At 46.9% G+C, this 15,035-nt stretch overlaps 2 protein-coding genes across 7 annotated transcripts in view; both read left to right on the top strand.

Moving 5' to 3' along the window:
* Nucleotides 1-15,035, top strand: part of CLSTN1 (calsyntenin 1) — a 103,174-nt gene that overhangs the window by 45,508 nt on the left and 42,631 nt on the right. For all 6 annotated transcript variants that reach the window (XM_017957007.2, XM_017957012.2, XM_017957006.2 and 3 more), the window contains exon 2: nt 11,310-11,432. In XM_017957007.2, coding sequence (XP_017812496.2) covers nt 11,310-11,432 — 123 coding nt within the window. The remainder of the gene's footprint in view (nt 1-11,309; nt 11,433-15,035) is intronic.
* On the top strand, nt 13,429-14,733 carry LOC116274145 (protein GVQW1-like; the record flags this gene model as incomplete). Its single annotated transcript, XM_031664287.1, has 2 exons — nt 13,429-13,570; nt 14,203-14,733. Coding segments are annotated over 2 exons (291 nt in total), but the record flags the coding sequence as incomplete, so codon positions are not given.

Genomic DNA, 15,035 nt, shown 5'->3' with positions numbered 1-15,035 from the left:
GATTAGCCTGCCTCAGCCTTCCAAAGTGCTGGGATTACGAAGTGAGCCACCAGCACCAACTTCAAATTACTTTTTTTTTTTTTGAGGCCAGGTCTCGGCTCATCACCAGGCTGGAGTGCGTGGCGGATCTCGCTCACTGCAAGCTCCCGCCTCCCGGGTTCCGCGCCATTCTCCTGCCTCAGCCTCCCGGTGGCTGGGACTGGTAGCCACTGCCACTCGCTCCAGCTAAAGTTTTTTGTATTTTTTTTTGGCCAGATCTCGCTCTGTGAATCCCAGGCTGGAGTGCAGTGGCGTCTGGCTCACTGCAGCTCGCCTCCCGGGTTTCACGCCATTCTCCTGCCTCAGCCTCCCGAGTAGCTGGGACTACAAGCGCCCGCCCTCATGTTTAATTTTTAATTAGAGACAGGGTTTTACTGTGCCAACCAGGATGGTGCCAGATCTCCTGACCTCGTGATCCGCCGATCTCGACCCTCTAGTCACTGGGATTAAAACTGAGCCACAGCACTCCAGCCATCCTTTAAGTAATAAAAGTAAACAGGAATTTGGCATGTTTGCTATGTTTCATTTTATACATTTTTTAGGCCACCATTTATAGGAAAACATTCTCATTAGACATATATGATTTGAATTACAAATAATACTAACCTAAGCATTGTCATTACTTTTAAAATCTAAGTTTCTAGAAGTTTAATTTTTTACTCAATACAAAAATGACCCTGGTTCACACTATTAACTGCCCAACAAATTGTTTAAAAACTAAATGTTCTTTGTTAAAGATCAGATTACAAGAAATGTTTTCCATGCTTGTATTTTAAAAAACAAGATTCGGGCGGTGTTGGCAGTGGCTCAAGCCTGTAATCCCAGCACTTTGGGAGGCCGGCCAGGTGGATCACAGGTGGAGATGAGACTATCCCTGGCTAACATGGTGAAACCCGTCTCTACTAAAAATAAAAACTAGCGAGGCAGTGTGGCGCCTGTAATCCCAGCTACTTGGGAGGCTGAAGGCGGAGTGAATGGCTGGCGTGAACCAGGCTGAGCTTGCAGTGAGCGAGATCGCCACTGCACTCCAGCCTATGGGAGACACAGTGAGACTCCGTCTCAAAAAAAACAAGATTCCGACGCCCCTTAATGAATCTAAATCTAAATTCACAAATAGTGACTGAAATTCTGTCAGCTTTCAGCCCGATACAATATAAATCCATGGTTTTAATGCATAAACAATTCAAAATTAAAAGTTTATAGTGGAAATGTCAACAAGTCATAACTACTATCAACAAGTCATAACTACTACACGTCACTACTGATGGGTTCCACTATACTTCAGGCACAGCAGATGTGCGCATCTGATAGAGAGCTTAGAAAATTAAAGCTATCAGAGCCATCAATAAGGAATACATAAATATGAGCATGGTAATGTCAAAGCATTAGAGCCGTTAAAAAAAGTGAATAAGCCGGGCGCAGTGACTCACACCTGTAATCCCAGCACTTTGAGAGGCTGAGGTGGGAGGATCGGCTGAGGTTGGGAGTTCAAGACCAGCCTGACCAACATGGAGAAACCTCATCTCTACTAAAAATACAAAATTATCCGGGCGTGGTGGCGCACACTTGTAATCCCAGCTACCTGGGAGACTGAGGCAGGAGACTCGCTTGAACCTGGGAGGCGGAGATTGCTGTGAGCCGAGATCAAGCCACTGCACTCCAGCCTGGGCAACAGGAGCGAAACTCCGTCTCAAAAAAAAAGAGAAAAAAAATTAAGATGTGATGTAAACACATCTGATAGTTCTTTCTGTAAGCCACTTTCCACTGATTTATAACACTATGGTTTTATAGTTCTTTTTTTTTTTTTGAGACGGAGTCTCGCTCTGTCATCCAGGCTGGAGTGCAGTGGCCGGATTTCAGCTCACTGCAAGCTCCGCCTCCCGGGTTTTCGCCATTCTCCTGCCTCAGCCTCCCGAGTAGCTGGGACTACAGGTGCCCGCCACGTCGCCCGGCTAGTTTTTTGTATTTTTTTTTTTTTAGTAGAGATGGGGTTTCACCATGTTAGCCAGGATGGTCTTGATCTCCTGACCTTGTGATCCGCCCGTCTCGGCCTCCCAAAGTGCTGGGATTACAGGCTTGAGCCACCGTGCCCAGCCGGTTTTATAGTTCTTTTAAAAAGGAAAATTTTTCTACACTGCTGCTTTCAGTATCATTGTACATTCTCGACTACAGTGCAGTCTTTAAATCATCTTGCAGAGCTGGACATATCTTGTCAGAATTTCCCCAGAAAGTCAGCTTGTCATATTTTCAGCAGCCTTTAGTGCTTCAGTAGCCTTGCGAAGCTCCTTAATAACCGATGATAAAGCTTCTGGGTTAATTTCTTGTTCATAAAGCCGTACACAAATAGGAGTTTCCATATCTAAGCCAGCATTCTAAATTCTTGAAATCTCAAGCAGAACGTGTGATTAGTACACGTTGAACACTCCTAATCCCCAAATCTGAAATGTGAAATGCTCCAAAATCCGAAGCTTTTTAAGCACTGACATGACACCACAGTGGAAAATTCCACACCTCCTGTGATGGATCAAAGTCAAAATGCAGGTGCACAACACACAGTTTATTCAGCATCCGGTCCATGGTCTCCCGCACTGCATTCAGATTCGCTGCCGCGGCTACTCACCATGGCTGAGGCCGAGGGAGGTGGGAGAAGCAGTTTAGTTTGTTGTTTAAAACCTCCTAGAATGTGATGAAATGAATCAGGTATAGACTTTTCGACATAGGTAATGTTCCTAGGCTTGCGGCCAGTAGTCTCTTGTCTTTGCCATTTTTTTGTGATGATGACAGAAACATCGGTCACTTGTTTCTATAGATGTTTTATAATGCAAATTGAATGTGATGAAATATTAAAAATATCACTCATTAAATATTTAAAAGTTCAGTCTTTGGAACTGGCCAGATCTCATTCTACTGCCAGCTTAAGAGCAATTTAGAAAATTTGAATTATAAAACTGGAATACTGGGAACATAGTGACACAGTTATTTTTCCACTGAACCCTTAGCCGTTTCAGCTGCAGGCCTTTCCATTCAGGCAGCAGAAACACATTTTACGTTACTACTCATCATGGGTTTTCTGTAATGTGCTCTGCCTGGTATTTTTACATCCCCGTTGGGTTAAATAAAGACATAAATTCATTTAGTTTAAGTCGCAAGAGTTTTATGGACTCTAATATTAGAATAATCTTTAGTATTTATAGTGCTTGTAATTTTATTAATAAAACCTTAAAGTATGAAGCCAAATTGGAATCAAATATTGTTATTAATGGCAAATTGAACTTGCAATTTTTGCTTTAAAATGGAAGATTGGAGGCCGGGTGCTGTGGCTCATGCCTGTAATCCCAGCACTTTGGGAGGCCAAGGCAGGCAGATTACCTGAGGTCGGGAGTTCAAGATCAGCCTGGCCAACATGGTGAAACCCTGTCTCTACTTTTTTTTTTTTTTTTTTGAGACGGAGTCTCACTCTGTCGCCCAGGCTGGAGTGCAGTGGCCAGATCTCAGCTCACTGCAAGCTCCGCCTCCCGGGCTCACGCCATTCTCCTGCCTCAGCCTCCCGAGCAGCTGGGACTACAGGCGCCCGCTGCCTCGCCCGGCTAGTTTTTTGTATTTTTTAGTAGAGACGGGGTTTCACCGGGTTAGCCAGGATGGTCTCGATCTCCTGAACTCGTGATCCGCCCGTCTCGGCCTCCCAAAGTGCTGGGATTACAGGCTTGAGCCACCGCACCCGGCCACCCTGTCTCTACTTAAAACACAAAAAAATTAGCCAAGCGTGGTGATGCACATCTGTAATTCCAGCTACTCAGGAGGCTGAGGCAGGAGAATCTCTTGAACCTGGGAGGCAGAGGTTGCAGTGAGCCAAGATTGCACCATTCATTGCACTTCAGCCTGGACAACACAGTGAGACTCCATCTCAAAAAAATAAATAAATAAAATAAAATAAAATAAAATGAAAGATTGGTAACAAACAGTGGAGGATTTTTTTGGAGTCCTTTCTTTAAATGGCCTGTCTTACATCTGTAACTCCAAGCTTCTTCCAGCCTACATTGTAACGTGGTTTGTTTTAAGATACCTGAACTGGGTGTTGTGGCTCACACCTGTAATCCCAGCACTTTGGGAGGCCATGGTGGAAGAATTGCTTGAGCTCAGGAGTTTGACACCAGCCTGGGCAACACAGCGAGACTTCATCTCAACTAAAAAAAAAAATTTGTTTTTTGAGACGGAGTTTTGCTCTTGTCGCCCAGACTGGAGTGCAGTGGCGTGATCTTGGCTCACTGCAACCTCCAGCTCCCGGGTTCAAGCGATTCTCCTGCCTCAGCCTCCCGAGTAGCTGGGATTACAGGTACCCGCCACCACGCCTGGCTAACTTTTGTATTTTTTTAGGAGAGACGGGGTTTCACCATGTTGGCCAGGCTGGTCTCAAACTCCTGACCTCAGGTGATCCACCCACCTTGGCCTCCCAGAGTGCTGGGATTACAGACGTGAGCCACCTGCACCTGGCCCCTTATTCTCTTCTTAGCCAATCTCTTGTCTCAGAGCAGCCTATGAATTGGGGGGAAAAGACGGATATCAAAGACAATTTTATTTTTGGTCTTTATGGTCTGGGTTTGATTTCATGTTAAGTCCCCCTGTAATCTAACCTTCCGTAGCTTAACCTTTTTCAGACTGATGTCTTTGACCTGTTGGTTTCACGCGTTGCCTCTAGATTTCTAGCTCTCTTGCTCAGAACATCCACCTGGGGAAACAAACAAAAATTAAGAAACACCTTTGCAGTATCTTTTGAATTCCCAGCTCCAAAGCTATCTTCTCCATGATGGAATTCATAAATCAGGGCAACTGATCTGATTTGTACATTCAAGGTTTCTTATATATTCACTCATTTCCCAAACAGGTCCTGCGTGTGCTTTGAGCATAGTTCCAGGTATTGGGAATTAGCAGAGAATGAAAAGGCCACTTCCTTATTTGTGTGTGTGTGTGTGTGTGTGTGTGTGTGTGTGTGTGTGTGTGCGCGCGCGCGTTGGGGAGGAGAAATAACACCACCACCTTTTGATACTTGGTGGGTGCCAGACACTCTTCTGAGCATTTTACCTGTGATTGCATGTTTAGTCACACAATGACCTATGCGATGGGGACTGTTATTGTCCTCGTTTTATAGATGAGGAAGCGAAGGCCCTGAGGTCGCAGGCCCTTGGGAGCCCAGGCGGGGCCCACCCAGGCCGTTGGGCCCCGGGCTCCAGTGCCCTCCCCTGCCGTCTTCTCCCCGGGTGTTGGAACAGAGGGACAGAGTGAGAGTGGTGAGAGCAGCAGGAAGGACCTTTTGAACAGAGAGCCCGAGTGAGATAATGAGTCCCTGAAACCCTGGCAGGACGCGAAAGGGCAGAACTGTAACAATATTAAGACGTTATTTGCCATTTTTCTCACCCTCTTAGGCTGCACTGTGGCATTTTCTAGAGACTGTATGCAGGGGAGCAGGGCAGCATGCTGAGTGCAGGGGGAGCGGGGCAGCATGCTGAGTGCAGGGGGAGCGGGGGTAGAGACGAGAACCCAGGTGTCTTCTGTGAAAGCAGACAACAAAGATTTGCGGAAACGGAAAACTGTTGCCGCTCCTCTTAGTAAGCTTTGTTTTCAGAAAGTTATTTTCATAAAAATATTATTTATGTGAATGTATTAGATAATGTGTTTGGTTTTTAAATGAGTTAATAAGTGTTAAAATTGTCTTTTGTTGTTGTTGTTGTTTGAGACATAGTCCCGCTCTGTTGCCCAGGCTGGAGTGCAGTGGTGAGATCTCAGCTCACTGCAGCCTTCTCCTCCCGGGTTCAAGTGATTCTCCTGCCTCAGCCTCCTGAGTAGCTGGGACTACAGGCATGTGCCACCACGCCCAGCTAATTTTTGTATTTTTAGTAAAGACAGGAGGGTTTCACCATATTGGTCAGGCTGGCCTTGAACTCCTGACTTCAAGTGATCCGCCTGCCTCGGCCTCCCAGAGTGCTAGGATTACAGGCGTGAGCCACCGCGCCCAGGCTTTTCTTTGTTTCTTTCTTTTTTTTTTTTTTTGTGAGACAGAGTCTCGCTCTGTCATCCAGGCTGGAGTGCAGTGGTGCGATCTTGGCTCACTGCAACCTCCACCTGCTGTGTTCAAGCAATTCTCCTGCCTCAGCCTCCTGAGTAGCAGGGTCTACAGGTGCATGTCACCACACCCGGCTGATTTTTGTATTTTTAGTAAAGACAGGAGGGTTTCACCATGTTGGCCAGGCTGGTCTCAAACTCATGACCTCAAGTGATCTGACCCACCTCCCAATGCACTGGGAATTACAGGCATGAGACACTACCCCCGGGCTGGTTTGAATTTTCAGTGTAGTAAATGCTGATGAATGGATGGATGGATGGATGGATGGATGGATGGATGGATGGATAATCAACTTGACTGACCAATCCATTTAAACAAAAGCTGTTTGGTGCCCTCAGAAACTTTTTGGTGTACAGGGATCTGAGACCCCAAAGTTGAAGACCCATTGTTGTAGAAGCTTCACTCTGGTTGCCGAGTAAGAACCGGGATAAGGACAGGGAGGCTGGTTACTTGGCTTTTGTGATCTTTCAGGTGAGCAGGAAGGAGGATAAGAAGTGGCTGTGTCTGCGTGTATTCGTATGTGTGTGGATTTTTTTTTTTTAATGTAAACTACAGCAAACTTTTCCCGTCTCTACCATTTTGAAGCGTGCAGTTCAGTGGTGTCAAGCACATTCCCATCATTGTGCAGCCAGTCTCCAAACTCCTTTCATCTCACAAAACCGAAAGTTTATACCCATTAAACAACGACTCCCCAGGGTCTGAATTTATTTAGAAAGTGAAGCCAGAAGGATTTGCTCTTGGCTTGGATGTGGTGTGTACAAATGTCTGGTAAATGTTTCATTAATTAGAGAGGAGGCAGTGGCTTGGCGCGGTGGCTCACGCCTGAAATCCCAGCACTTTGGGAGGCCGAGGCGGGCGGATCATGAGGTCAGGAGTTGGTAGACCAGCCTGGCCAACATGGTGAAACCCCGTCTCTACTAAAAATACAAAAATTGAGCGTGGTGGTGCGCTCCTGTAATCCCAGCTACTCGGGAGGCTGAGGCAGGAGAATGGCGGGAACCCAGGAGGTGGAGCTTTCAGTGAGCCGAGATCGCGCCATTGCATTCCAGCCTGGGTGACAGAGCAAGGCTCCATCTCAAAAAAAAAAAAAAAAAAAAAAAAAAAGAGAGGAGGCAGCTTTGTTCTGGTCTGTCTTCCTTCCAGATGCAAGCCTTCACACGCCTACTCTGAGTCTTACACGTAAGCATGAACCCCTCCCCGTGTGCCACTCTGGGGAAGGTGCAGGTACAGCAGAGGTAGCATCACATCCTGAAATATTGCACAAAGATCCTTCTGAATTGGCTCACACTTACAGAACCTGAGTGGTTCAATAAGTAGGCCCCGTCTACTTGGAAACAAAGTTTTCAAACCATTTCTTTCCATGTTTTCAGATCAGCTTAATCGAGGAGTCCCCTGGTTCATTCATACTCTGAGGTTATAATGGAAGCTGTTAACCCTTTTTTTTTTGAGATGGAGTCTCGCTCTATTGCCCAGGCTGGAGTGCAGTGGCGCCATCTTGGCTCGCTGCAAGCTCCGCCTCCCGGGTTCATGCCATTCTCCTGCCTCAGCCTCCCGAGTTGCTGAGACTACAGGCGCCCGCCACCACGCCCAGCTAAATTTTTGTATTTTTAGTAGAGACAGGGTTTCAACATGTTAGCCAGGATGGTCTCCATCTCCTGACCTTGTGATCCACCCGCCTCGGCCTCCCAAAGTGCTGGGATTACAGGCGTGAGCCACCGCGCCCGGCCGGAAGCTGTTAACCCTCTTAAGGTGAACAAGGAAAATGGAAAGATTTGAGGTGTGGGACAGCGCCCTCAGTGTGCGTGTGGTGGTACTGCGGGCTCAGGGAGGGATTCATGGCCACCAGGAGGATGTCTGACATTGACTCCCAGGAGCCAAGCCCCAGGCTAGGCAAAGTGGACTGGGGCTAAAATCTTCTCAGGGGAGTGAGGTCTGCAGCGGCCAAAAAAGCAAAAGTAGCAGTTCTGGTAGAGTATCAGTCAAGAAGGAACAAGATAGCACTTCTCCAGTGATCTGGGCCATCACCGTGAGGAGGGTGGGGGTGTGTTAAGAGATCAGTTTGTCAGAGGCATTTGAACCAGGGTGACTCCATCTTGGATAGGCGCTGGATGAAATAAGACTGAGATCTATTGGGCTGCATTCCTAGGAGGTTAAGGCATTCTAAGTCACAGGATGATATAGGAGGTCAGCACAAGACACAGGTCACAAAGACCTTGCTTATAAAACAGGTTGCCATAAAGAAGCTGGCCGAAACCCACCAAAACCAAGATAGGGACGAAAGTGACTTCTGGTCGTCCTCACTGCTCATTATATGCTAATTATAATACATTAGCATGCTAAGAGACCCACCAGCACCATGACGGTTTACAAATGCCATGGCAACGTCAGGAAGTTACTCTGTGTGGTCTAAAAGGGGGAGGAGCCCTCAGTTTTGGGAATTTCCCACATCTTTCCAGGAAAACTCATGAATAATCCACCCTTTGTTTAGCATATAATCAAGAAATAACCATAAAAATAGCCGACCAGCAGCCCTCAGGGCTGCTCTGCCTGTGGAGTGGCCATTCTTTCTTCCTTTACTTTCTTAATACAGTTGCCTTCACTTTATGGACTTGCCCCGAATTCTTACTGTGTGAAGTCCAGTAACACCATCTTGGGGGCTGGATTGGGACACTTTTCCAGTAATAAGTTAATGTGCTTAAGGTCACGCAGCTCTTAATAGAGGGAGACTGGAATTGGACCCCAAGCCTAACTCTAAAGTGGATTATTCTTTTTTTTTGAGGCAGAGTCTCGCTCTGTCGCCCAGTCTGGAGTGCAGTGGCGCTATCTTGGCTCACTTGCAACCTCCACCTCAGGGTCAGGCGATTTTGCCTCAGCCTCCCAAGTAGCTGGGATTACAACTGTGCGCCACCACGCCTGGCTAATTTTTGTATTTTTAGTAAAGACAGGGTTTCAACATGTTGGCCAGGCTGGTCACGAACTCCTGACCTCAGGTGATCCACCCTGGGTGGGTGCTGGGATTATAGGCGTGAGCCACCATGCCCAGATGGATTATTCTTTTATTTTTATTTATTTTTATTTCTTTTGAGACACAGTCTCGCTCTGTCACCCAGGCTAGAGTGCTGTGGCCGGATCTCAGCTCACTGCAAGCTCCGCCTCCCGGGTTCCCGCCATTCTCCTGTCTCAGTCTCCCGAGTAGCCGGGACTACAGGCGCCTGCCACCTCGCCCGGCTAGTTTTTTTTTTTTGTGGGGCGGGGACACCCGTGGCTGTGGGATGGTCTCGATCCTCTGACCTGCGTGATCGCCCGATCTCGGCCTCCCAGTGCAGGATTACAGGCTTGGGCCACTTCAGGTTATTCTTTTTTTTTTTTTTTTTTTTGAGGCGGGTCACAAAGCTGTTGCCCAAGGCTGGAGTGCAGTGAGGTCTCGGCTCACTACCAAGCTCCGCCTCGGGTTCACGCCATTCTCCTGCCTCAGCCTCCCGAGTAGCTGGGACTACAGGCGCCACCACGGCGCCGAGCTAATTTTGTATTTTGAGTAGAGGCGGGGGTTCACTGTGGTCTCGATCTCCTGACCTTGTGATCCGCCCGCCTCGGCCTCCCAAAGTGCTGGGATTACAGGCGTGAGCCACCGCGCCCGGCCGCGGATTATTCTTAAATACTCTTGTTTTCAGTCAAGTGGTGGTTTTTTCTGAAATTCTGCATTTAGTTTTATTTTAATACTTTATTGCATTTTGCATCTTTGCTTTACATTATTGTTAGTAATACGAATTTAAAATTAATATTGGGCAGCTGGGCGCAGTGGCTTAATGAGCGAGTGAGCTGAGATCGTACCACTATGTTCCAGCCTGGGCAACAGAGAAAAAAGAAAAAAATAGGCTGGGCGCGGTGGCTCAAGCCTGTAATCCCAGCACTTTGGGAGGCCGAGACGGGCGGATCATGAGGTCAAGAGATCGACACCCTCCTGGCTAACACGGTGAAACCCCGTCTCTACTAAAAAAATACAAAAAACTACCCGGGCGAGGTTGCGGGGGTCTGTAGTCCCAGCCACTCGGGAGGCTGAGGCAGGAGAATGGTGAAAACCCGGGAGGCGGAGCTTGCAGTGAGCTGAGATCCGGCCACTGAGCTCCAGCCTGGGCGACAGAGCGAGACTCCGTCTCAAAAAAAAAAAAAAAAGAAAAAAATAATAATACTGGGGCCAGGTGCCATGGCTCATGCCTGTAATCCCAACACTTTGGGAGGCCAAGGCAGGCAGATCACTTGAGCCCAGGAGTTTAAGACCAGCCTGGGCAACATGGTGAAACCCCGTCTCTACTAAAAAAATACAAAAAACTACCCGGGCGAGGTTGCGGGGGTCTGTAGTCCCAGCCACTCGGGAGGCTGAGGCAGGAGAATGGTGAAAACCCGGGAGGCGGAGCTTGCAGTGAGCTGAGATCCGGCCACTGAGCTCCAGCCTGGGCGACAGAGCGAGACTCCGTCTCAAAAAAAAAAAAAAAAGAAAAAAATAATAATACTGGGGCCAGGTGCCATGGCTCATGCCTGTAATCCCAACACTTTGGGAGGCCAAGGCAGGCAGATCACTTGAGCCCAGGAGTTTAAGACCAGCCTGGGCAACATGGTGAAACCCTGTCTGTACAAAGAGTTTTAAAAAAAAAGTAGCCAAGTGTGGTGGTGCACACATAGTCCCAGCTACCTGGGAGGCTGAAGGGGAAGGATCACCTGAGCCTGGGAGGTTGAGGCTGCAGTGAGCCATGATTACACCACTGTGCTGCAGCCTGGGTGACAGAGCAAGACTCTGTCTCAAAAAATCATAAAGAAATGAAAATACCATTCTCTGTAACTTTTCAGTGATAGACTGAAAACAGAGATAGTCTTTCTGTAGCCATCAGTCTTTTTTTTCTTGATTTCTAGAGCAATTTATTTCTTATTTCTAGTTGCTTCATGGATTCAGATAATTTCTACATTACTTATTCTGGAATTTAGAATTTCATCTCATTTGGGTCTTGATACCAAATTTTGCGACGGAACTGTGAGCACTGCCTTCAAGCCTAATGAGAGTTTTATTATTTTATAGCAAGTGTATGTCTTCAGAAGTAGTGGAGTTGAAAATACTATTTCTCACCTCGTCTATTTTCTTCTTTTGTTTTAAACGCAGTTAACAAGCACAAGCCCTGGCTGGAGCCCACCTACCATGGCATAGTCACAGAGAACGACAACGCGGTGCTCCTCGACCCCCCACTGATCGCGCTGGACAAAGATGCGCCTCTGCGGTTTGCAGGTGGGAACGGGGTTTTCACTGACTCTTGAGGAATCTGGCCTGGTCAGGAAGCGTTCCGCACATCCCATTTGGATAGTGCTCAGCGTTTCTGAAAATGTCTCCATAGCTGAGGGTTATTTGTAGCTCCTTTGTACCATGTTTTTTTTTTTTTTCCCTTTTAATAGTTGGGGTAGCTGACAAAAAGACCTGTTCTGATAGTTGAAAAGCAAACTGTTTAATTTCATTACATCATTTTTTTCTTTGTCTTAATGTAGCCAGATAATACCTAGACCGGTGCATCCCTGGCTCTAGTTTGCACACGGAGTACCTGAGGAATGTAGAGACAGCGGGTCTGGGAGGACCTGAGATTCTGCCTTTCTTACCTGCTCGTAGGTGCTGCTGGTGCTGCTGGTCCTTGAGTGGTGTGGAGCCAGAGAATCACAGCGCCAGGGGTTCCTTGCATTACCTAGATTTCCATGACCTGAGAAGACTTATTTGAAGAAGTTGAGCAGTCTTTATAGAGGAATGCTTTTGGCATAGATTTTACCTTCAGTGAATTTTTAACTTGAATTACTTCATAAGATTGTAGCCTCCGTCTTTATAGAGACAAACCTGTAGCATTGCTTTGGAGATTTTCATACTGTAATAACATTTAATAGCGTTTTCCAAGTCAGAGCTGTTCTGGCTTCACATTGGGTCCTTAACTGATAAGAGAATGGACTGTGTCACCTTTTTTCTGCCTCAGAGTTGGAATTGATGTTGTAAAGTTAATGTTTAAGAGTTGTTTTCAGCCGGGCGCGGTGGCTCAAGCCTGTAATCCCAGCACTTTGGGAGGCCGAGACGGGCGGATCACGAGGTCAGGAGATCGAGACCATCCTGGCTAACCTGGTGAAACCTCATCTCTACTAAAAATACAAAAAACTGGTTGGGCGAGGTGGTGGGCGCCTGTAGTCCCAGCTACTCGGGAGGCTGAGGCAGGAGAATGGCGGGAACCCGGGAGGCAGAGCTTGCAGTGAGCTGAGATCGCGCCACTGCACTCCAGCCTGGGCGACAGAGTGAGACTCCGTCTCAAAAAAAAAAAAAAAAGAGTTGTTTTCGCATATTTTTCCAGATCAAATCTTCTCCTGCATGGCTGGGCACAGTGACTCACGCCCGTAATCTCAGCACTGTGGGAGGCTGAGGCAGGAGGATTGCTTGAGTCTAGCAGGTGGAGGCTGCAGTGAGCTGTGATTGTGCCACTGCACTCCAGCCTGGGCAACAGAGCAAGACCCCATCTCAGAAAACAAAACAAACAAAAACTTCTCATATTAAAGAGTGTTCTGGCCGGGCACAGTGGCTTACACCTGTAATCCCAGCACTCTGGGAGGCCGAGGTGGGCGGATCACCAGGTCAGGAGATTGAGACCATCCTGGCTAACACAGTGAAAACCTGTCTCTACTAAAAATATATATATAAAAATATTAGCCAGGTATGGTGGTGGGTGCCTGTAGTCCCAGCTACTCAGGAGGCTGAGGCAGGAGAATGGCGTGAACCTGGGAGGTGGAGGTTGCAGTGAGCCGAGATTGTGCCACTGTACTCCAGCCTGGGCGACAGAGCAAGACTCTGTTTCAAAAAAAAAAAAAAGACTATTCTGTTTGCCTAGGGACAAATAAGAAAAATTGGATGAATTTGTATGAAATGTATGTTAATTTTACTGTAGTAAGTTGAGGGAAATAAATATGAGTTTGTTTCTGAAAAGCTGGTTGAAAAATAAATTTGTACTTCATTCTGTTTAAGAGCCGCATCACATTTTCAGCACCCTCACCTGTGAACCAGCTTGTTCTGTAGAGATACAGCCTCCCAAGTTGTTTTGTGTGTTTATGGATTTTCAGAGAGAAATCTGATGAAAAGGACAGTAGAGGCAGTACCCCATGCTGCGAATACACACACAGCATTTGTCCAGTTGCCGGGGTGATTATTTTTGTTTTTTTCCCCAGATTTTTTTTTTTCTTCTTCTGAAACAGAGTCTTGCTCTATTGCCCAGGCTGGAGTGCAGTGGCGCCATCTTGGCTCACTGCACCCTCCGCCTCCCGGGTTCAAGCAATTCTCCTGCCTCAGCCTCCTGAGTAGCTGGGATTACAGGTGCCCGCCACCGTGCCCAGCTAATTTTTGTATTTTTAGTAGAGACAGTGTTTCACCATGTTTGCCAGGCTGGTCTCGAACTCCTGACCTTGTGATCCGCCTGCATCAGCCTCCCAAAGTGCCAGGATTACAGGCGTGAGCTACCATGCCCATCCTAATTTTTGAATTTTTAGTAGAGACGAGGTTTCAACATGTTGTTCAGGCTGGTGTCGAACTCCTGGCCTCAGGTGATCCACCTGCCTTGGCCTTGAAAAGTGCTGGTGGATAGATCATTTTAACAGAATTACTTAGCTTATGTTTTTGAGCAGTTTTATATACATTTCTGACGTTTTATGCATTTCAAGAAGTGACTGCAGTTCAGGCTTCAGTATTTGCCCCCTCAGGTCCTCCTTTGCCTTGTGAAGTATCAGCGGTCCTGTTGTTCCTGCAGCGTGATCCTACTATGTTGTTAATAATTGATACACTATTTTATTTTATTTTATATTTTATTTTATTTATTTTATTTTTGAGATGGCGTCTTGCTTTGTCGCCTAGGCTGTAGTGCAATGGTGCAATCTCGGCTCACTGCAACCTCCGCCTCCTAGATTCAAGCAATTCTCCTGCCTCAGCCTCCCATTAGCTGGGATTACAGGTGCCCGCCACCATGCCCAGCTAATTTTTGTATTTTTAGTAGAGACAGGGTTTCACCATGTTGGCCAGGCTGGTCTCGAACTCCTGACCTCAGGTGATCCACCCACCTTGGCCTCCCAAAGTGCTGGGATTACAGGTGTGAGCCACCATGCCCAGCCAATAATGCATGCACTTATAAAGCATGCATAGCAATATCCCAGGCACTACTCTATGTACTGTACAAATATGAATTTGTATTTAATCCCCAATAACCATAAGATAATAAATACACTTTTCTGCATTAAAGGCAGGAACCGGAGGCACAGAATAGTTAAGCTGTTGCTCTGGGCGTGTAGCTGGTCGGTGGTGCAGAGGCAGGGCTCCAGCCCAGGCAGGAAGGCTGTCTGCTATGATGAGGTAGCTACATATGTAACTGCACGAAGTTCACAAGGAAATAGGAAATGAAACATACATGGAGTGTTAACTTTGAAGGAAAAAGTCGTATCAATGAAATACTTTTTCTTATTGTATTTTTGTATTTAATTTTATTGTGTGTGTATATATATATATATATATTTTTTGAGACGGAGTCTTGCTCTGTCGCCCTGGCTAGAGTGCAGTGGCGCGATCTCAGCTCACTGCAAGCTCCACCTCCCGGGTTCATGCCATTCTCCTGCCTCAGCCTCCTGAGTAGCTGGAACTACAGACACCTGCCACTGCGCCCGGCTAATTTTTTGTATTTTTAGTAGAGACGGGGTTTCACTGTGGTCTCGATCTCCTGACCTTGTGATCCGCCCGCCTCGGCCTCCCAAAGTGCTGGGATTAAGATATTCTAGATGAAATAACACTTATACAGGTTTATTTTTTAGAGATTCTCAGGTTTTTTGCTGATGT

This window comes from Papio anubis, chromosome 1 (genome assembly GCF_008728515.1).
Source record: "Papio anubis isolate 15944 chromosome 1, Panubis1.0, whole genome shotgun sequence".
Classification (NCBI taxonomy): Eukaryota; Metazoa; Chordata; class Mammalia; order Primates; family Cercopithecidae; genus Papio; species Papio anubis.
The sequence above is the reverse complement of the archived record's forward strand: the minus strand, read 5'-3'. Positions and strand labels throughout refer to the sequence as shown.